This window comes from Hyalella azteca, unplaced genomic scaffold (genome assembly GCF_000764305.2).
Source record: "Hyalella azteca isolate HAZT.00-mixed unplaced genomic scaffold, Hazt_2.0.2 contig7253, whole genome shotgun sequence".
Taxonomy (NCBI): domain Eukaryota; kingdom Metazoa; phylum Arthropoda; class Malacostraca; order Amphipoda; family Hyalellidae; genus Hyalella; species Hyalella azteca.
The window spans coordinates 447,330-469,269 of record NW_025937381.1 but is presented as its reverse complement, the minus strand read 5'-3'; the positions used below and the strand labels follow the sequence as shown (position 1 = coordinate 469,269).

General features: G+C 40.6%; 1 protein-coding gene across 1 annotated transcript in view; it reads right to left on the bottom strand.

The window, feature by feature from the left end:
• Positions 1-21,940, bottom strand: part of LOC108664288 (afadin) — a gene marked incomplete in the record, with an annotated part of 87,130 nt that overhangs the window by 52,404 nt on the left and 12,786 nt on the right. Inside the window, 12 exon segments of the mRNA XM_047881183.1 lie at positions 60-185; positions 1,093-1,359; positions 1,778-1,918; positions 2,096-2,228; positions 3,218-3,372; positions 4,033-4,132; positions 4,400-4,545; positions 5,186-5,288; positions 5,768-5,944; positions 8,989-9,173; positions 9,761-9,999; positions 10,674-10,835. Coding sequence (XP_047737139.1) covers positions 60-185; positions 1,093-1,359; positions 1,778-1,918; positions 2,096-2,228; positions 3,218-3,372; positions 4,033-4,132; positions 4,400-4,545; positions 5,186-5,288; positions 5,768-5,944; positions 8,989-9,173; positions 9,761-9,999; positions 10,674-10,835 — 1,934 coding nt within the window.

The following is a 21,940-nucleotide window of genomic DNA, read 5'->3' as shown; positions in this document are numbered from 1 at the left end:
TACAAATTTTATGAAATACTACGGGCATAATTAAAAATTATAAGCTACATGAAACCCACCCTTGTGGCGACGATGCTTAGCCCCATGCCGGGGCTGGTCTTGGTAAGATGTAGGGTCTGCACCTCAGGCTCCCCACGTGGCAGTGTCAGCGACCTGCCGGACATCACGCTGGGGCTGCGCGCCTGCTGTACAACACACCTCAACTTACTGCTTGGGCTAGTGTACCTTTATCTTATTCATGGTATACGGTATATAATAAGTATTCTGCGTTTATATGTTCTTTGTACAACACACCTCAACTTACTGCTTGAGCTAGTGCATCTTTATCTTATTCATGGTATACGATATATAATAAGTATTCTGCGTTTATATGTTCTTTGTACAACACACCTCAACTTACTGCTTGAGCTAGTGCATCTTTATCTTATTCATGGTATACGATATATAATAAGTATTCTGCGTTTATATGTTCTTTGTACAACACACCTCAACTTACTGCTTGTGCTAGTGCACCTTAATCTTATTCATGGTATACGGTATATACTAAGGATTCTGCGTGTATATGTTCTTTGTACAGCACACTGTTGTTAGCGCACCAGTTTTATAAACGCACTCGTTCATTTACGTTCATCAAGTAAACATTTTAGAATAAAGTATTCGAAAAATTTCAAATTTAAAGTAAATATTCGTGCTTAAAGATGCAATGATAAAAACAGATGCACATAACAGATATATCATCTATATGCATGCATAAATCGATGTATACATGGAGTTTGAGGCCAATCAATTTTCTGCGTTTTGTAGGTCGTATTGTATGAGTAGGTCGTATTGTATGAGTAGGTCGTACTGTATGAGTAGGTCGTATTGTATGAGTAGGTCGTATTGTATGAGTAGATCGTATTGTAAGAGTAGGTCGTATTGTATGAGTAGATCGTATTGTGTGAGTAGGTCGTATTGTATGAGTAGGTTGCACTTGCTAACTCACGCCCCAAGACTACACTGGCAACCCAGACACGTTATTTAATTATTAGTTGCTAATTAGTTTCAATTATTCAATGAAATAACTCGATGCTAAACAATCACACAACTCACGCCAGGGTGCATAGACATCCTGGAGTCGTGGTCTGTCATGTAGATGGTCCAGTAGCCGGAGGAGGTTGGCTGAGGGTTCATACGACACAGCCCTGCGTGCTGCAGAGGACCCAAGAACTCTGCCAGCCCTGACGGCACGCCCCTGACGATGTCGCAGGAATACCCGTCCTCGGGCAGCAGGAAGGGCAGCTGCAGGTCGTAGTCCTCCTCCAGACGAACCTCGCGCCCGTCCTCCCGCGCCAGACCGTCCGCCGTGCTCTCAGCCACCTGCCAACGCCGGCGTCGATGATTAAATTTTGACTTTTCAGATTTCAAACAGAAAGTTTCAGCATTAAAAACAATTTAAAAAAAAGGAAATAACGTTCAGTAAGTTGATTCTTCTTTACTGATTATTGAGGTTAGGCGCATGTTCTGAATTTCAATCGGGATCAACTCGAGCAGCGTAGACTGCTGGCGATGCTGCTAAAAAATTTGTTGCTAATCGAAATTTCGCATTTTGTTTCCCAACAACTGAAACCTTATCTACTATTTCCTCCAATGTAACTCTTAACACGTAAACTCTCGTCTCCGGTGAGTCTTAAGGCTTCTCAAGTTTTTCGTCTAAGTAATGTTGATTTTTCCAAACGCACAACTACCGCATTCAACAAATTGAACTTCCACGTTCAGCTCAGCCCCCGAAACTCACGGCGACGACGCTTTCTTTGAGTCCCAGGGGCACCGGCGGCTCGCCAGGCTCAGGCTCGTATTTGTCGAGCAGCGCTCGTAACTGCAGCGAGTTGAGTTTAAAGCAGCTCGACGAGATGCTCGTTATGTCTTCAGGCGAACTCTATTAGGAGAAGAGACGTGCGTAAGGAAATAACTCAAAGTTCACAGAGCCAATAAATTAACCTCATCATCTTGGGGCAATTCAAGGTTGAAAAAAATATAACGTGAACATTCGATAATTTCATTTAGTATGCAAAAGAGCGGTAAGAATTCAGACTCGAAGAATCAATGATCCCACCTTGGGGGCGGTGAGCAGGATGGCGGCCTGGGACAGCCTGGCGAGGTGGCAGTCAGCTGCAAGCTCCAGTCCCTGCTTCTCTGCCCACACCTCGATACGGGACAACCGCACCCTCACACGGGACCCCCAGAGTCTGGCGGGACACAAAAACATGTAACAACACAGTCCCACTTAGATACGGGACAACCGCACTCGCACGCGGGACCCCCAGAGTCTGGCGGGACACAAGAACATATGACAACACAGTCCCACTTAGATACGGGACAACCGCACCCTCACACGGGACCCCCAGAGTCTGACGGGACACAAGAACATGTAACAACACAGTCCCACTTAGATACGGGACAACCGCACCCGCACGCGGGACCCCCAGAGTCTGGCGGGACACAAGAACATATGACAACACAGTCCCATCGGGACAACCGCACCCGCACGCGGGACCCCCAGAATCTGGCGGGACACAAGAACATGTAACAATACAGTCCCACTTAGATACGGGACAACCGCACTCGCACGCGGGACCCATAGTGTCTGGCGGGACACAAGAAATTTTACATTCACTACTCATTGTTATACAACGGTTCACTGACCATCAATAAAATAGAGAAAAAGGATGAGATAGTAAGCCTGAAATCGCTATTTGAAACTTCAATAAGAAAAGTAAACCAGATAAAGCGGGCAAGTTGTACATGAAACTAGCACTGTGCCCAACTTAATAAGCCGCAGTACGTAATGCCGAACACAAGCCTTGTTCTAGAGCACCTGGCAGAGTACCATTGCACTAGTGCAGTACCTGGGGTAGCAGCACTAGTACCTGGTGCAGTAGTTGGGGTAGGAGGAGGCTATGATGCGGTGGTAGCACTAGTACCTGGTGCAGTAGTTGGGGTAGGACGAGGCTATGATGCGGTTGAAGCCCTAGTACCTGGTGCAGTAGTTGTGGCAGCACTAGTACCTGGTGCAGTAGTTGGGGTAGGAGGAGGCTATGATGCGGTTGAAGCCCTAGTACCTGGTGCAGTAGTTGGGGTAGGAGGAGGCTATGATGCGGTTGAAGCCCCACATGTTGAGGAAGTGGAAGAGCACTAGCCCTAGTACCTGGTGCAGTAGTTGGGGTAGCACTAGTACCTGGTGCAGTAGTTGGGGTAGGAGGAGGCTATGATGCGGTTGAAGCCCCACATGTTGAGGAAGTGGAAGAGCTGCGAGAAGAGCTGGATGGTGAGCGCCGCGTTCACGCGACACCGACGCAGCAGAGCCATCGTGTTCGTCAGGATTGACAGAACCTGAGGTCGTGAATTATTATTTTATTATATAAAATAATAATTTGTATAAATATTATATAAAATTACTCGTTCCTCATGAACGAGTAATTTGAGGATTTGTTAAAATGATGACGAGCTACGAATTCATTGATAACCGAAAAACTCGATGATATTAATAGTGAAATTGATGTAATAAAATCGGAGGTACCGTGTGAAAAAGAACTCATTAAACTATGTAAATGCATCGATGCCCGCGTGAATAAGGTAACGAACTACAGAATCACAAAATTAAATCAAGACTATAACTGAAAAAAATACAGAAACGAAAAAGATGTTTTTTTTTCAAAAAAAAAAAACGTACCAACGTCAATAAAAGTTCAGTGATTATAATTAATTCCCCATCATCATCAAAAGTCATCATCATACCCACAATACAATTATAGGGATATATAAAAACGAAACGAAGAGATTATCAAGTATTCCTTTGTTGCGGTACATGGTCACAGCTACATCAGAATGAATGATGTATATGTGACCTACATGAAAATATGGTCACATATACATCAGAACATGCTCAACATGACCACCACAACACGACCACCACAACATGCACAACATGACCACCACTCCATGCACAACATGAGCACCACAACATGCACAACATGACCACATGACACCAACATGTGCAGTGCAGCCCTCCTCCTCGTCCGAGTCGTCGCGGTCCTCCAGCAGCAGCGGCAGCGCCGCCTCCATCTCCGTCTGCATGCTCCCCACCAGCGACCTGACAACGCGTCCATCCATTAAATATAACTAAATACACTTGTAATAAATCATTCATTTTAATTAGTATTTATTTTGATAATCAATTTTAATATTAATTGAATTTATCTAATAAATATTTTATTTACTATTTTAATCAATGATAATGAATACAAGTAATCAAATTGTCGTTTCTGTTAAGCTTTTATTGCTGTAGAAAGAATGAAGTAGACATGAAAATTACTGGACATCATTTATGTGAAATAAATTCTGTGAGGGCATGAGGCACCTGAAGGCGAGCTGGACGACGTCGGCCAGTCTGTCCTGGGCGTCCAGGGAGTAGCCAGCGATGTGTCGGTCCTGCTTGAGGAAGTGCAGCAGCTCTGACGTGTTCGCCAGCCAGAACGCCAGCCATACCGGCTGACCGGGCCGACTCTGATGACGTAATAACACGTTAGTGTCAACAAAAGATTCAAAACAAACGAAAAATATAATACCTATACAAATATACCTTTACTGTGCAAGGAATAAGCATGTGACGAAGCGCTCATTGGTACCAGATCGGCTCTGGTCCAGGAATAAGCTGTCAGGATCACGCAAGAAGAAAATACAGGAAAAGACACAAAGTAACTGAAAACATACATACAGACTGAAAGTAACTATATACAGTGGGGGGAAATAAATATTCGTACACTTGAAAAATCGTATTTTAATGTATGTAAGTACACAAACTTAACAGGAAAAATGATTTAAATTATGTATAGAGACGCATAGTATTCAAAAATACTATCAAAAGAAATTAAATCTCAATGCAACAAAAAACAATGCAACATAATCACTTTTCCTGTTAAGTTTGTGTACTTACATACATTAAAATACGATTTTTCAAGTGTACGAATATTTATTTCCCCCCACTGTATATGCAGGTGCAACATAACTTATGCAGCTGTTTATCATTACATGAAAACTTATACATATATATACAGCGTCCAGCACAGTCGTTGACGGGGCACATGTACAATGTTATACAGCATTACCTGTATAATATTCACTGTACAATATTATACAGCATTACCTGTACGGTGCTGTGCAGCAGTGCTGCCACTCTGCTCAGCATGGCAGTCAGTCGCTGCGCACGCTCCATGGGCGACAATTCACTGCGGTAATGCGTTGACGCTCTACAAGAAAACATATTATTGAATTTTTGTACACGGAAGGATTCACATTAAAGTATTTAGAAACTAACAATAGCGGTCTCAGTACGCACTACCCAAAATGAATAAATATTTTACTACTAATCCCCGCCGTTACAGCAGCTGCATTTCAGAAGACGCCTATAATGACTCAAAATAAAGACAATTGATGACGGAATTGACACGGCAATGACGTTAAGTCAATCCAAGCGTAGTCGAAGACGAGCGTTAGTCAGATAAGTCATGATGGCTAACCTGAACCTAGCAGCCATGTAGATGGTGTAGAACAGACGTCATATTGGCAGAGTATTGAGCATGTCTAACCTGAACCTAGCAGCCATGTAGATGGTGTACGGACAGACGTCATATTAGCTGAGTATTGAGCATGTCTAACCTGAACCTAGCAGCCATGTAGATGGTGTACGGACAGACGTCATATTAGCTGAGTATTGAGCATGTCTAACCTGAACCTAGCAGCCATGTAGATGGTGTAGGTGGGTGCCAGCTTGAACTGGACGTGTGTGGGGTCGAGGGCGGTGGTGATGGAGTGGAAGAAGCTTTCCTCGGTGTCCTCTCTGAACTCCAGCACCGCCGGCAAGATGGGGTCCCGGGTAACAGGGTAGCGGTCGTATGGAGCCCCTCTGTGTGAAACAAATTTTTCTGTTTATAGGGAAGCTAAAGCAGGCATACTGAGCGTAAAAACTAGCGAGTTATTGGCTAAAAAAAATCCCTAAGATAACGGCAGTAACTTTGGAGCTCAGAAAATAAATAATGAGAATGTCGCGGTTTCCAAGTTGTCCGTACTTGATTCCGTACATAAATAATATAATAAGTTTCAAGTAATGATGTAAAACAATGAATAGTTATAAACTTTACTGTTACTTTAGGGTAAAAGGAATGAAATTGACCTACGGACAATGTAAACAGTAATAATATGAGCAAAATAATACTTTAAACTCAATGCCTAATTGATGAACTTGGAATTAGAAAGATAGCAAAAAATTCCAACAAAATGAAAAGAATGAATTGTCACGTTAGCTTATAACATAAAACAAATTACGCGATTTTTACAACGGCCGTCAATCGAAAAAAATGTGTAAGCAGTTATACAGCAAATGAAGTGAAGAATGCTTCTAAGCAACATCACAACGTCAGTCATGCAGGAAGAAGGTGATTTTTATAACTAAAATATGCTGGCCGTTAAACAAGTCACTGCTTTTTAAAAAGTTAAGGGCCTTCCCAGGAGAGTTAAAGCTAACACTCAAAACTTATTAAGCTTTTGCATTTAGACAAACTTGGAAAGCTGTTCAGACATACCTGTTCTTGAGGAAGACCAAACACACAACTTGTGTCTGATTGTGCATAATACACGTCTTGGATCCAAGAGCAGCCGACACATACCTGAGATCTGAGAGCAACACCTGCGTTACTGAGAGCAACCGAGACACACCTGGGCTTCTGAGAGCAACTGAGACACACCTGGGTTTCTGAGAGCAACCGAGACACACCTGAGTTTCTGAGAGCCACCGAGACACACCTGGGTTTCTGAGAACCACCGAGACACACCTGGGCTTCTGAGAGCAACCGAGACACACTTGGGTTTCTGAGAGCAACCGAGACACACCTGGGCTTCTGAGAGCAACCGAGACACACCTTGGTCTCTAAGAGCAACCGAGACACACCTGGGCTTCTGAGAGCCACCGAGACACACCTGGGTTTCTGAGAGCAACCGAGACACACCTGGGTTTCTGAGAGCCACCGAGACACACCTGGGTTTCTGAGAGCCACCGAGACACACCTGGCGCTCTGAGAGCCACCGATACACACTTGCGTTACTGAGAGCCACCGAGACACACCTGGGTTTTTGAGAGCCACCGAGACACACCTGGGTCTCTGAGAGCAACCGAGACACACCTGGGTTTCTGAGAGCCACCGAGACACACTTGGGTTTCTGAGAGTCACCGAGACACACCTGGGTTTCTGAGAGCCACACCTGGGTTTCTGAGAGCCACCGAGACACACTTGGGTTTCTGAGAGTCACCGAGACACACCTGGGTTTCTGAGAGCCACCGAGACACACTTGGGTTTCTGAGAGTCACCGAGACACACCTGGGTTTCTGAGAGCCGCTTAGAGAGCCATCAGTGGAGGTACCAGAAATTGTAGTGGAGTCGGTGGGGGTGGGCGGCTCTTGGCTGGAGGAGGGGCGTCTGTACACGTGCAAGGGAAGGAGTAAAGGAAATATATTGAAGAAATGTTAAGATATTCGCACTGCAAGGTTTGCTGATGCTGGCATGGGGCAAGAGGTCTCCACCAGTAAAGGGTTAAAACTAGTAAAGAATTTGTACAGAAACAAAAAAATTGAACGAAGTAAAGTAAACGGTATAAAGAGTGCAACACAATATGCATTGGTGCGAATTAGTGCAACACAACAATAATTGTGCAGCTATGTGTTACTTGCGGTTGGTGCTGTTACTAGCCAGCAAGATAACTATTTATATAAGCACATATTACTTTCACTAGCGGACGTCACGAGTGCGAAAATGTTTGACGGTTAACTGTGCAACATTAGCACTATGTTACAAAATGTTAACAGTGAAACAAACCTGAACGGTGCCACCAAATGTAAACGGCGCAACATGTAAATTCTGCAGCAGTGTGCCGAGGTTAGCAATGAAATGCATATGACATAAACACATGCAAAGCATTCAAATGATTATGGTTCTTGTGACGATACCACCGAGAATATAGAGAAGTGCATCCGTAATTTTCCCTCATCACATTTAATGCTAGTGGAAGATCGGAGAGGATTTTAGACAGATATGTATAAAATATAACTCAGTACTCACTGCAGTGAGTGACAGAGAGCGCATTTTCTCGTCGACGAAAACGCGGTCACGGACGGACAGACGAACAGACAGACGGACGGACATGACGAGCACAATAGCGCCTTTTTCCAACAATGAGAAAATGCGCTAAAAATAAAGACGCTTTAAAAGAATATACAATTTATACGCCTCGATTTCAACTAACCTCAAGATTTCAATTCGATTTTGTAATACGACAACTAAATGAAAAGTTTTACTTTTGGTTTAACTGAGCATCTAGAGTAAAATATATAATCATTCAACCACGAGTTCCTATCATTGCCGTATGGCTGGGGGAGATGGAGTACAGAGTGAAAGGAAGGGCTGGGAGAAAGGGATGGCTGGGAGAAAGGGATGGCTGGGAGAAAGGGATGGCTGGGAGAAAGGGATGGCTAGGAGAAAGGGCCCTCCCAGCCTTCTCTTTCTCCCGGCAGCATACTAAGCGTGTGTTAAAAATGTCATGGAAGATGATGATATACTTAATGTATATATATAGCACGCGTGCAAACACGTTATGGAAATAGTTAAGGCTAATTCTACGTGACCCTGGCACAGCACATCACGCTTGACATTCAAAGGGAGAAGCCGTTCTAACTGCAAGGTCGCAAGATCGTGCTTTTTACAATATTATATATTGATCCCGGTCCAGTTAAAATCCAGCATGTTGGTGTCTCCATTTACAAGAAGAACTAACAGAAAATGCAGAATATTGTGCCAAGATCAAAATGAATCATACACATTCTATGAACATGACACCAAGTCGAACAGAAACGCAACATGCATTTATTATGCCACATGACACGACACAATCCTGCCTCACCTGTCAGGATAATGCAGTGGTAGATGCATCTGCTGCTGGATGTGATGATGGTGGTGCGGGAGGTGGTGAGGTGGTGTTGGTTGATGATGAAGGTTAACGGGCATGTGGGCCGCGACCCGCGGGTCTTGTTGTGGGTCCAGGAACCTGTAGCTGTGCTGCCGCCCGAACCTCACCACACAACCGTGCTGTGGTCCAGAGGGAAGGTTCTTGTTATTAAATTTCAATCTCAGGTATGAGGTTTAAGTCTTGCATGACTGCATTGGTAGGTAAACTAAACCTACGCTAGGAACGATTGTATTGATGTTAAACAATGCAGCCTGACTAGGATTAAAGAATTACGGACGACTTAAAGCAACGATAACAACTTTTATCTTGGTCTCTTGTTGATTGCAGAGATGATATTCTATATAACACGCTTCGACTGCGCCATGTTGAGACAAAAAAGTTCTGACCTTCAAGGTAATCCACAGAAACTACGGAAGAAATTTGCTTCCCAAACAAGCAGTACCGACGTCCCAATAGGGGTAATGACAGTTTTGCTATCCAAAATATTCAGTCATGACAATCTTGTTATCCGTAAAGCCAATGCAACATCCTTGTACCTTGAGTGTTGTTAATGGGACGTGACGGCCGTACCTTGAGTGTTGTTAATGGGACGTGACGGCCGTACCTTGAGTGTTGTTAATGGCACGTGACGGCCGTACCTTGAGTGTTGTTAATGGCACGTGATGGCCGTACCTTGAGTGTTGTTAATGGCACGTGGCGGCCGTACCTTGAGTATGGTTGTCTCGAAGATGCGCTGTCCGTTGACGGCTATCTCAGCATCACGGTTGCAGGGCGTGACCGTAACCACACCCTCAGTGTGGGCCAGCACACAGTGTCGTGGGTGGATGTCAGGCCCGAACAGCTGCAGCGTCTGCCCACTCGAGTGCCCACTGCGCTCACTGCCCACCTCCGTCACGTTCAGCTGCAGCACGTGGTGGGCGCCTGAGCCCTCCAACTCGTTGCCCTCTGCAGTACAATACAACTTTATTATTATTATTATTATATACTACCCTTAAAATTATAAAGTACCTCTTATCAGAAAGGTTGAGAGATTAAACTCAAAAGATGTTCTCAATAAAACTGGCATTATTTTTAACCAAACATGTTTAAATGAAGGGCTCTTCCCTAAATATACAAATTATAAAGTAATAAATATTTGTGGAAATTCCAACAGTGATGATAGAAGTCATCACACTTATCTATATAAATAAAAAATTCGTTGCCCTGTGCAGTACAATAGAAGTATATATTATTATTATTATATTATTCTACCCTTCCACTTATAATGAAAGTAATAAATAGTTGTAGAAATTATGACGGTGGTGATAAAAGTCATCACAGTTTTCTATATGAAATAAAAAATCCTTGGCCTCTGGCGCACAATATAAGTTTATTACTTTGCGCCTGGAATAGATGTTATAGGAAGTAAATAGTTGCAGAACTAACGACAATGAAGATTGTATTCATCACAATGTTATACTTGGATCAAACTTAAATAACTCATCGCCCTCTGGAGTAAATAGAAGTTAATTACCATAACCCTATCTGATAGTAGGGCACTTGGAGCTAGTTACACATGGGCAAGAAATCATGTCAATGGAAATTGAATTTGAATTAATGTAGATTTAAATAGACCGGACCTGGCCCGAGTTCGACGAGCACAGGGAGAGGGTTATGTGGCCCCCCGTCGGCACCCCCCACGCCGTCAGGGACCGGGCCCCCGGCGCCCTTCAGGGGCTTTTTCTTGCGCTTGCGGGGCCCGTGGTCCGCGGGACGTCGTCGCACGTGGAACATTATGGATCCTGCAAGAAAAGTTAAAAGGTATTACTCCTTTACAGAATAATAATAATTATTAATTATTATTATATATTATTAATAATAATATATAATATTTATTATATACTATTATTATTAATATATTAATAATATTAATATATTATAATTAATAATTTTACTTTAATACAGAATAGTATTAAAAACTAATTTCCAAATTAAAAGCATGGGTAGCTACTGTGTTCGAATTATTTTAAATTAAAAAGCTTATAACGACAATTTGTTCCGCTATGTTACGCACTCGATGAGTTTTTCTTTTTGATATCGTCGTTTTTCTAATAGAGTGATATTGATAGCTTGGATTCCTCTGCCACATCATCTTGATCAATTCTTGCATTGATCGGTTATTTTGAATAAGTTCACACTGAAAGTATATTATTTATTCGGTACTAGGAGCTGATGAACAACTCATGATATACTAAAAATATGCACATCATATATACAATAGTGTAAGTCAACTCTTATTTAAATCGTATTATACACAAAACTGTTTAAACTAAAAGCTTATAAAATAAATGTATTGGAATTATTTTAAAACGTAAGGCTTGAAAAGAAATATAACTCAGTACTCACTGCAGTGAGTGACAGAGAGCGCATTTTATCGTCGACGAAAACGTTAAGTCACGGACAGACGGACATGACGAGCACAATAGGATATTTTTTCCATAAATGAGAAAATGCGCTAAAAAGTGTTTTAAAGATTGTAACTAAAATTTGAGGAGTGAATTGACAATGCAGTTCTTAATACCTAAGCCAACAGGCGAACAGATTAGGATTGAAACATCTAAAATGAACGATTTGTTTCACAAAAATATCAACGACTGGATGTAGTTGCACCGTAAGACGTAGGTACCTACTGCATTTCTCATAACCATGAAAAGTGAAGTAAAATGAATTATAGCGCTGCCTGGTAAATTTCTGGCCATGATTTCCAAATAAAAATTTTATTCTCAAGAGAAACATTTTTACCAACCAACACGTACGTCACTGGCAGTTGATGAGTGAGCTCCGGAGGCTCGAAATAAAGCCAGTACAATAGGGCGGAGCTTTGACAGCCGTTTTTGTTAAATAATTATCAGTCTATATAGCAGCTCTTGATAAGCTTATTCATGAACAAGCCGTGCTGAATAATATAGCAACAGCGCCAGTCTTGCCCTTTCAACAGCAGCTTCAAAGAGGAGGCCAAATTCTAGACACGACGCTTCAATGTCTTCGTTAGTTAGAAGGAGAACATTTACTTTGACTTGAGAACAAGCCAATCTTCAATAGTTATGGATAAAATATTTCGCACATACGCTAAGAATAGTTATTTAAAAAGTGAAAGTTTGAGGAATTTAACTAATCATCGGAGATTATTAAGTTGTTTTAATTGACAGAGTACAAGAGTAGAGGATCAGTGGTCGATCGCGACCAGGGAAAACCTCATAATTTATTAGCGGGCGCTGACATATCGGGAGTCGATGTCAGAGTGAACAGTTAAAAGACACAAGCCACAAACTCAAACATTCCAAAAATATGAAATATTCAGTCTGATTTAAACGAATTATCGCGTGAACTGGAGAGAAACTTAATCAGTTTCTTATGAACATGTAACTCGATAAAAGTTTGAGGAAGTGGAGCATTGTAACCAATACCGAGTAACGCAGCGAAAACAAACGCTTCAAATTTATTGACAAAATCTAAAACCAAAAATTTCAAAAATATATATAGCTTTGAAAAACTCGTATACAAAATCATATGAACAACGCATTCTAAAAAATATATACATATATTGAAGTTGAAAATCAGTTGGGCCCCCAAGGTTACTCTCAGTCTGAAGCAATTTGCAAGTATTTTATAAACAATAAAAACCTGAAGAAAATTCGGAAAAAGCATATGCAACGGCAATGAAAACCACTAATAGTACTATTTCCTACGCTAACTGTTCTCATGAAGCATCCCTCAAATGCGGCAAAATCTACGGAAAATGAAAAGGATATTTAATTATCTTTCAGCTTCAACCTGAAGGAAATTCACTGTTAGAACATTCTAATGGCTTAATAATGCTTTCAAAAATATAATATAAAACCGCGCAGAAGCAAAATATAATAGAAATAAAGCACACATCGAAAGTGCTTGAATTAATACAGAAGTGGCGCAAAAGCCAAACATGTTAGACATACAGTTAACGGTTATCATGGAGTGTAAGCAGATACGAAATGAACGTGTTCATAGGATCAACGTTGTTTATCAAATCAAAAAGATAATGACTAACGGCATACTGTAGATAGCAATAATGTTAACAATAAAAATTTGCATCATAATTAGAATGCCGAACTATTCAACCGACCACAGTTCCCTTATGAAACAACATTAACGTATACTCATCAACTCAGCCAAATAGTCTATAATTTTGTCTTTTTCGTGCACTAAACATAGTTTGAACTTCCTTAACAAGTAGGTACGTCGATCCACTCCCCCTTGAGAAACGTACAAAATAGTTTGAAACAACGTTGTGCTGGTACATTACTAAACAGTGTGCACAATTTGCGTAGGAAAAAATTACACTCATCGTCAATTATTGAGTTAGCAATATATGATTAACAATACATGCAGGAATAATGTTCATCTCGAGGTATGACTAGTCTATAAATAAGACATTACAATGTAAACAGTTCTATGGAATTTCCAGAAGCTCTAGGAGTTTCTGTCAATGTCATGTCAAACCAACACCGCAGGGTTAATCTGACCATGAAACTAAAAATCCTTGCTAAAATGATGGCGCTACCAACAAACCGAAGTTACTTGATGATGTTGCTTGATGCGTTATCATCGACCGACAGTTAGGATTCCTACCTTAGCTATAATTGGACATCGGTCGTCACTGGAAGCTCGTTAATGAGGTCTAATATGACCTAATAACACCGTTCAGGAAGCGTATTAAAGCTTAAATACCTAAACACTTTATTCAATCCTTCAAAGACAAGCTTCACGTCACATTGGGGAAGTAAATTTTTTAGAGCCAATGAGTCTGAAGTTAAGGTTTAGCTCATTCATCTCGCATATTGCATGATACCGACACTGATGTGAAATCTGAGCACGTATATGTTACAGTGACAGAGATAGCCGTAGAGAGTCAGAGCTGGAGTTCGGGAACGTCTCAGCTGCTGTACAAGGTATCAGAGAAGTAATAAAGTGTCTGAACTGCTGTAAGAGTATTAGAGCTGCTGTAAAAATGACAACGCCAATTATAAATACAGGTATGTGCGTAGCTGCAACTATTGTTGTCTGTCAATTTAGTGACCCCAGCTCTTGTTATTATCATAGTAAATATTCATGTATTGGTTAATTAAATAACCCTCATATCTTGTTCTAGCCCCCAATTAAACGATCTAGCACCTTGAGTCAACCGAATGACGCGCGCTTCAATCAACTTCAATCCTGCCTCAATCGTTTCATCAAAAACTTATCACCAGTGCACTTATTTTCCGGTCACTATTGCTCGATTTTTGAGCCGCTGAGCCGGTTTTGGTGGTAAGCAATGGTTTCGAATACTTATTTGGACTTATATTTTTGCGCATATTTTCATCAATCAGTTTCATCAATCAAATCATTTTTCAATCAACGTCAAGCATCAATTCAAGCGTCAAATGGGTTCCTACACAATCAATCACGCTTGAGTCATTCGATCGACTCAAGCTTTTGATCAAGCCACTTGATCGTTTTGAGCTCCCTTATCTTTTCGTCGATTAGTCGAACGCTTGCCCTTCGTCATCCATAAAAATAACTTTCCGAAGAGATGAAAACACCAATATTTTTCTGATAAAGGTTACACTTACCGTCTTAGGTTACATTATTTGCACGAAACTTCACAACCAAAACACGCCGAAATCAAGCCCCAAAAAGTATTTCGACTCAAACGTGAAGAAACAGAAGCTAAAAAAATTCAAAGTTACTGAAAGCAACTTTAAGCAGAAGCTTGATTACAAGGAGCCAGGGAAGGCTGGAGGGCGAGGGGAGACTGCCACGCAAGTGCCAATTAGGAGACGCTATAAGGTCGAATAAAAGTGGAGAGTCGCTGAAGCAAAAATGTATCAAAAACATTACGTTGCTTCTATATTTTGGCATGTTTCAATCCCTTACTCATTTTTTATTCCTTTTATTTTTTAAATTTTTTATTTTAATCATTTTCATCTTTTTTTAATTTTAATATCCTTTATATTGATTAACGTTTAGTTGCTATCCGCAACAAAAACTAAACCGCAGATATATAACTGATGCGTCTGATAAGTGAACAACTGAACATTCCCTGGAGAGGGAAACGCTCGCATTGCATCAAAGAAATACTCCTATGAATAACCTGATACACCTTAGAGTATGAACGGATACATTCAGTGGTACATTCACGCATTCACTTGTAGAAATGGATCGACGTGCGCTGGTATGAAAGTCCGCACTTATAGGTACTGGACAAAAAAAAAAAAGAACACTGACGTTTCAGAACAATATGCTCACTGGTATGAGATCACTCACTGATATGAGATGACTGCACTCACTGATACGAGATGACTGCACTCACTGATATGAGATGACTGCACTCACTGATATGAGATGACTGCACTCACTGATACGAGATGACTGCACTCACTGGTATGAGATGTGTAGCCAAAAGCCCGCATGCCAATCATGACGCAGTCGCAGTGAGGGCTGGCACACGCTAGTTATATTATTCTTCGGCCATTAGAGTCAGCGATTGTCTGGAGTTTCGTGCGACCCTGAAGCAGCGTCACGGCTGCAGGTACTCTTGTTCAGACCTATGGTGATGCAACAGCAGTGTCCTCTAGGACATCAATAATTGAGGGAAAAATTTTCTAGACACTTCATTTCAATTCAGATCACTTTCTTTTCACCAAATTTAATGATATTTTAATCGCCTATATGAACGTCTTTTCCTTCGATTTCACTTTTCCAGTTTCCATTTTGATTCCACCGATTCAGAATAGTTAATTCAGATTATACGCAGTTTATGGCGGTCACTGTTGATATTTTTCTGCGTCAAAAATTATCTTGATGCTCGAATGCATAATTCGTTTACATTTTTACACGACTTTGCTATGCATTGCAGTAAATTTACAAAATATCGATCTAACTTAAATTTCAAAATATAACTCCTCTCATACTCCGATTTATATAATAATTTTGTCAATTTTCACACCTACCTGCTATCAATACAATTTATCAAACATTTCAATAATTTGCACGTGATTTTCTTGGCTTACTTTAAACGATTTAATCCACAGTTTCTTAAAGATATAACGTAGATAAAGCTTGCACGATCACCCCGCTGATTATTATTCACGTATACCGGTACGTACCTATATATTGACATTTGGCCACATCGGCATGATACGTACGCGTCATCAACAAGTAAGTTAGCAGCGTCACGTACGAAAACGTCGATTCAAGTGCAATAAAATAAAAAGTTTTAGTGACATAATTATTTATTCATCATTGCGCTCTTAAATTCGTGAACATATTTTAAACCTTTTAAAAATTGAATCAAACATAACCTGCGGCAAACTGACCTTATCATTACAGACGTAAAAACTGACGGTTTTGTATCTTGTAGGTTACCGTTTCTGGAAATTTTCATGGTACGTAGTACAGTTTTTAAGACATATTATACTCGTAAAATGAAAAGAGATGCAGCATTTCAGTTACATCATTGGCATAGAACATCCCAAGCGTGAGATTTAAAGAGGAAATTTTGTGAGGTACCTTACTTAATATAGAACTTGAATGAAATTTATTCATCATGCATTTACTTCATTACCTTCTATCGCAAACTAAATCACTCAAAAATAGAAACATCCATCTTCAGGAAATAACGATAGAAGCTTTGCGTTTTAGTCTAATTCTAAAATTGGAAGAGAGTCCCATATTAATTTATGAGCCTGAACCCAGAGGCAATGACGGATACTCACCAAGATGACTATAATTCGTAGCAAATGGGAATTGCACGATTCAATATTAAGTTGCGGTAGAGAATATAACACGAGCTAAAATGCATCGAACAAGAACTCATCAATACGTCGTCTATGGTCAACTGTGTGTGGGTATAGCAATAATCGGGAACCACTCAGCAGTACAACACAATGCACTTCGAGCAAACTTACTTCAACTTCTAGTGCGACACAAAGAGGAAGAGCACGAGTACTGCGGAGTTGATTTATTGAAGACTTCTATCCCTTATGTACTCAATGGCATTGCAGGGCTCTAATCGAGTCTGGCTTATTATTCATACCTTGACTTCACGCAACTTCCCTTCCTCCTCGCATTGCGATGCATTCACGTTTGGTATCGGTCGTATTGAGTATATGACCGATATGCATCGTGATAAAAATAAGGGCTGCACTATTGTCACGAAAACTCGAGAGTAATAAAATTTTGTGCCTAAATTCTAAGGAAATATTCATATGTTCATGTAAAAAAAATCATATGAGAAGAGATTAACTTGTATGAAAATAGGCCAATGCAAGAGCAATTCTTCTCTCTTTACGATAGGGTAGACTTCAATGGATTAGGTGCAATACGGTAGAGAGAAAACTACGCAGTGTAGTGGTTTGCGAGCGTTCAACCGTCGCTGGAAACAATCCTGGTAGTTTTAACACGGACAAAACCACTCAGATGAACGCTGATGAATGAATTTACTTAATACCATCGCACGATTCGACTATAATTAAGCACGGAGTCCGACACTAAATTAAAATACAACTCTACTATCCGAACGTTGCATCTCGGTGCATGAGTCGTATGAAGAAATAGACGCCGATGCCAGAATTAGCTATGGCATGCGGGTCTCAGATCCGCAGCCATCCTATATAATAACGCCAATAATCAAGAAGAAGTGAACGCTAAAAGCGAAGCGCCGGCTCATGCATATACACAGAGTTCAATTTAAATTAAATTCAGCACAAGTCCAGCTATGCCACTGCAAGAAATGTCACATCCGTTGGAGATACGTTTCACAAATTTCCTTTCAATATATCTAGATATTATGTGAATAAAATTAAAACAATAACGAAAATAATTTTATTGTTCTTGAACGAGTTGCAATTCTTCTAATTCTTTCATGTGAAAAATGAGGTAAACATGACGAATCGATCTAAATTAATTACAAGCAGTATCAATAGAATAGTTAAACCATAAATTATTGCATGGTTTTGAGCTCGATGATTTTTCTTTTCCTGAATTAAATGTCACGACAAATGGCACACGGAATGATAAATCGTCAGGTACGCAGAGCGGCATGTTTCAATAAATTGAACAGAAGGGATCCAAAAGAACTCCTTAAAAAAGAAACCCTATTTGTATAGGTTGTATAAGGCTTTGCACATTCAGTCATGTATAATTTTGCCCGAGGATGAGCCGTATACTCTCAAAAAGACATTTTTTGGCCAAGAGCAAGAAAGGTCCGAAACTTTAACCGTGATGATGATCGCGGACAGTCGCGTTTGGTTCTGGCGATATCTCAACCGCTGACAGATTGCAATCTCGGCTCGTCTCCGCAGTCTCTTGAGAACTCCCTGAGCGCTCAGAAGTTCATACCACACATTCCTCGAATTGCAGGACGGCTAACGAAAATTTATTACATAAATCATGATGATAACAGCTCAAATCCAAGTCAGTGTTATGAAAAAAAATGAAAAATTCGAATACTTTTTTACTCGAGAAATTATTTCTTACGCACTGTTGTAATAGATGAACATAATACAATTTAATTAAATTGCCAAAGCGACTTCGGATTTTCATGCTCCACGTAACAAAAAAAATTATTTAAAACAGCAAGGTTTTCCAATGACGACTCGAGCATAGTGCTAAACAAGCGAAACGGTGTCGCCTTACAAATAAAGCCGGCTGATTTAGTCGGGAGCTTTCTCTATTTTTAGCCAATGGCTTCGGCTAAATCTCGAATCCAACTTGACAAGCGAAACCTTGACCACTCGTCGCATGCTCCTCCCGCCCACCTAGAAGCTCTGAAAATCAAGCCAAGTTCTGCCCACACACAAAAAATTCCAATTCGTCGAGCTTGAAACACGCTTTGCCTCATCCATCGACGAAAAGGCCAACATTTCTCATGATTGTTTGCCGTACACTCGTAGGATGACTCCCTCTCCCCTGGGTGGTGGTTATCGAACGTAATTATCGAGCGCAAGATAGCAGCCTGTGATGCAACAAGTCACGCACCTCCTCTTTCACCACAAAAACTTGCGCTCTTTCAAACTTCCAGATTTAAAACTTTTCCTCGTAATTGAATACGAGTATTAATTTCATATTTATCTGAATGAAAGTCCTCCAAGTTTCCCTGTCGAAGTCACCGATATCATTTCTTGGCAATTCCTTGCACTGGAATGACTTCGGGCAGCCTATCATATTTCTTCCGTTTCCACAAGGGACCTTAGCTGCGTTCCCTAAAGTTTGCCTAGTATTGCAATGCAGAAGCTTTTTTGTGAGCTCTAAAATTTTTAATTTCCAACTAGGCAAATACAAGCTCGTTGGTAAGTCATTCAATAAGAGTTAATTCAAAATTCTGATGTTCCTTCGTTAGCTACGGTATTTATTGAAATCTTTTGGGAGAGAAGGAGGTCTTTCGCAGACTGTTGCGTTCTACCGGCCCGTTGCAGGAGGAAGGCACCTGCAGATGTTGCAGGTATAGGGCGCCGTTGATCCACTCTAAGCCCTTCAAAGGGGCTCAGTAACACGGCCGGCTAGAGGTTAAGAGGAACTAATGGCAGTTCTCCGAGGCCTCTATAAGTCTGGTGCACAAGCCCTTTGGCAATTCATCGGGATCAGTTCGAACATGCACGATCACGTTATGTAGTTAGATTACACTGACCATTTAACCACAGATGAAATGACTATGTGTAAAATTAATTCGCCAATTTTTATTCTTAGAATATTTATACAAGTCAGGCAACCGATAAATAATTTTGTCAGATAACAAATCTTAAACGCTACAGATTTATAAGAAAATAGAAATTTTGAAGGTTGAAAACATTCGCAACAATGCACTAAATCAAGGACCGTTCGAAAGAAGGTGCAATTCTTCAACAACTAACAAGAATCGGTTTTCACACCTTAGGTATACAGGAAATCCTGCCAATATTTCAACAGGTGAAACACAGTTAATAAACATTTGAACTTGCTGGATATTTTCATTACTCTTCACAAAATAAGCTTATTCGATGACACAGTTTTGCATAAAATATATGGATATGGATCATAACTGATGATCGGATAGGTTAACCAGTTTGTACCCTTTTGAAGTCGACCTCAATTGATATTTTAGGAATATTTTCTTCTAATGCAGAACGAGTATGCGCTGCATTTTCGAAACAGCGGCCACGACTCGCCCTTCAGGACCGCAATACGAAGCAGCAAGTCGCTGAACTCGCTGCATTAGAATCACATTACCAGCATACATAAACTCGATAAATCCGGGATTATCAAAGTTTAATACGAATGTAATATCGAAATAGGTATGATCTCGAGTATACGAAGAACGGTTTGAGGAGGAAGAAATCAGCGTAGCCTGCAACCTTCTCAAATCCTTGTGAGCGCGTGAAAGATCAGCGTGATGCTGGGCAAAATGATAATCGCTATTGGGGCAGTTACTATACAAAGAGATGACGGTTATCCATAAGAGTAACGCCACCATCATGAAAATCGGAATGAGGTTAAAATGGCGAAGCGAAGTCGTCAGTAGCTATAAAGTGGAGGTCGTCAATACCGATAGAAGAGCCTTATCAACAAAGGCAGCAAGAGCCTTATCACCAAAGGCAGCAAAAGACTCATCACCAAAGGCAGCAAGAGCCTCATCACCAAAGGCAGCAAAAGCCTCATCACCAAAGGCAGCAAGAGCCTCATCACCAAAGGCAGCAAAAGACTCATCACCAAAGGCAGCAAAAGCCTCATCACCAAAGGCAGCAAGAGTAAATCATGCAAAAGAGAAAAAGGGTTTGCTCTTTCGAAGAAAAGAAGGTCATCTGAACCAAAGGAACGACAGCGTCGGTAAATAATTCGACGAGGCTCATATGTCAGCCGATGAAAAACTCTTGTTTTCAGCATCGACAAATGTCATGACAAACTCCTTTAGAAGGCTGCGCATTGTCCGCCTGCATGTCATTAATATCAATTAAGGTTTTAGCGATGCTATCACAATATTTTCATTGAAAAATGTTCCGTTTGAATATAACCAAACAAATATCAGCAACAGGTATCCGTGGCAGCAACAAGTGACCATATAGAAGTAGCAGCAACAAGTGATGGAAGCAATTAATGTTTCGCACACACGCAGCAGCAATGATAAAATGTATCAACGATCACCGAGAATTGTGTAGTAAAGGATAAATCCAAAACTGCTATCGCAAATACATGATTCTGGAACACCCTCGAAATACAGTCCGCGAAGCACATTTTTCGAGTCATTTGAAATTCGTTCAACTATATACATATATACATACGATTAACACCGCCGCATGCCCAAGTTAAATGTTAATTCCTTGATTGGCAACAGTATAAAATTTCAGTATTACATACCCGGATGGGATGTTAAAAATTACACTTTATCTTAGACTTTCTTCTGAAGAGCAAAAAAAATTGTATCTAGTCATGCCACCTGGAAATCGTAATTAGGACATCACATCTGGACATGACACGCGCAATATTTAGAGTATTCAAATGTATCATTACTTGTGTTCACAGCACAGAATTGCATACTAGGTAAATTTAGCACTATTATATATATACATCAAGGACTACTACACACAGGACATGCGTAGCCTATGTCCAGCCTCTGCTAGCAGAGGCGATCGCCTACACTATGAAAATGCTGTTGTTTTAGTGGCATCAACAAATGATATGCCCATAATTGTTTCATACAATAGTATTACAATGTGTGTAGTAGTCCTTGGTCAGAACCATAGACTTTTTGCCAGTTTTGAAGTTCAAAATTTTGTACTAAGCAAAGTAGGTACCATTTTCCTGCCTTCATACACTGATAAAAAAAATATTTAAATGGAGTGGAATGCACCAC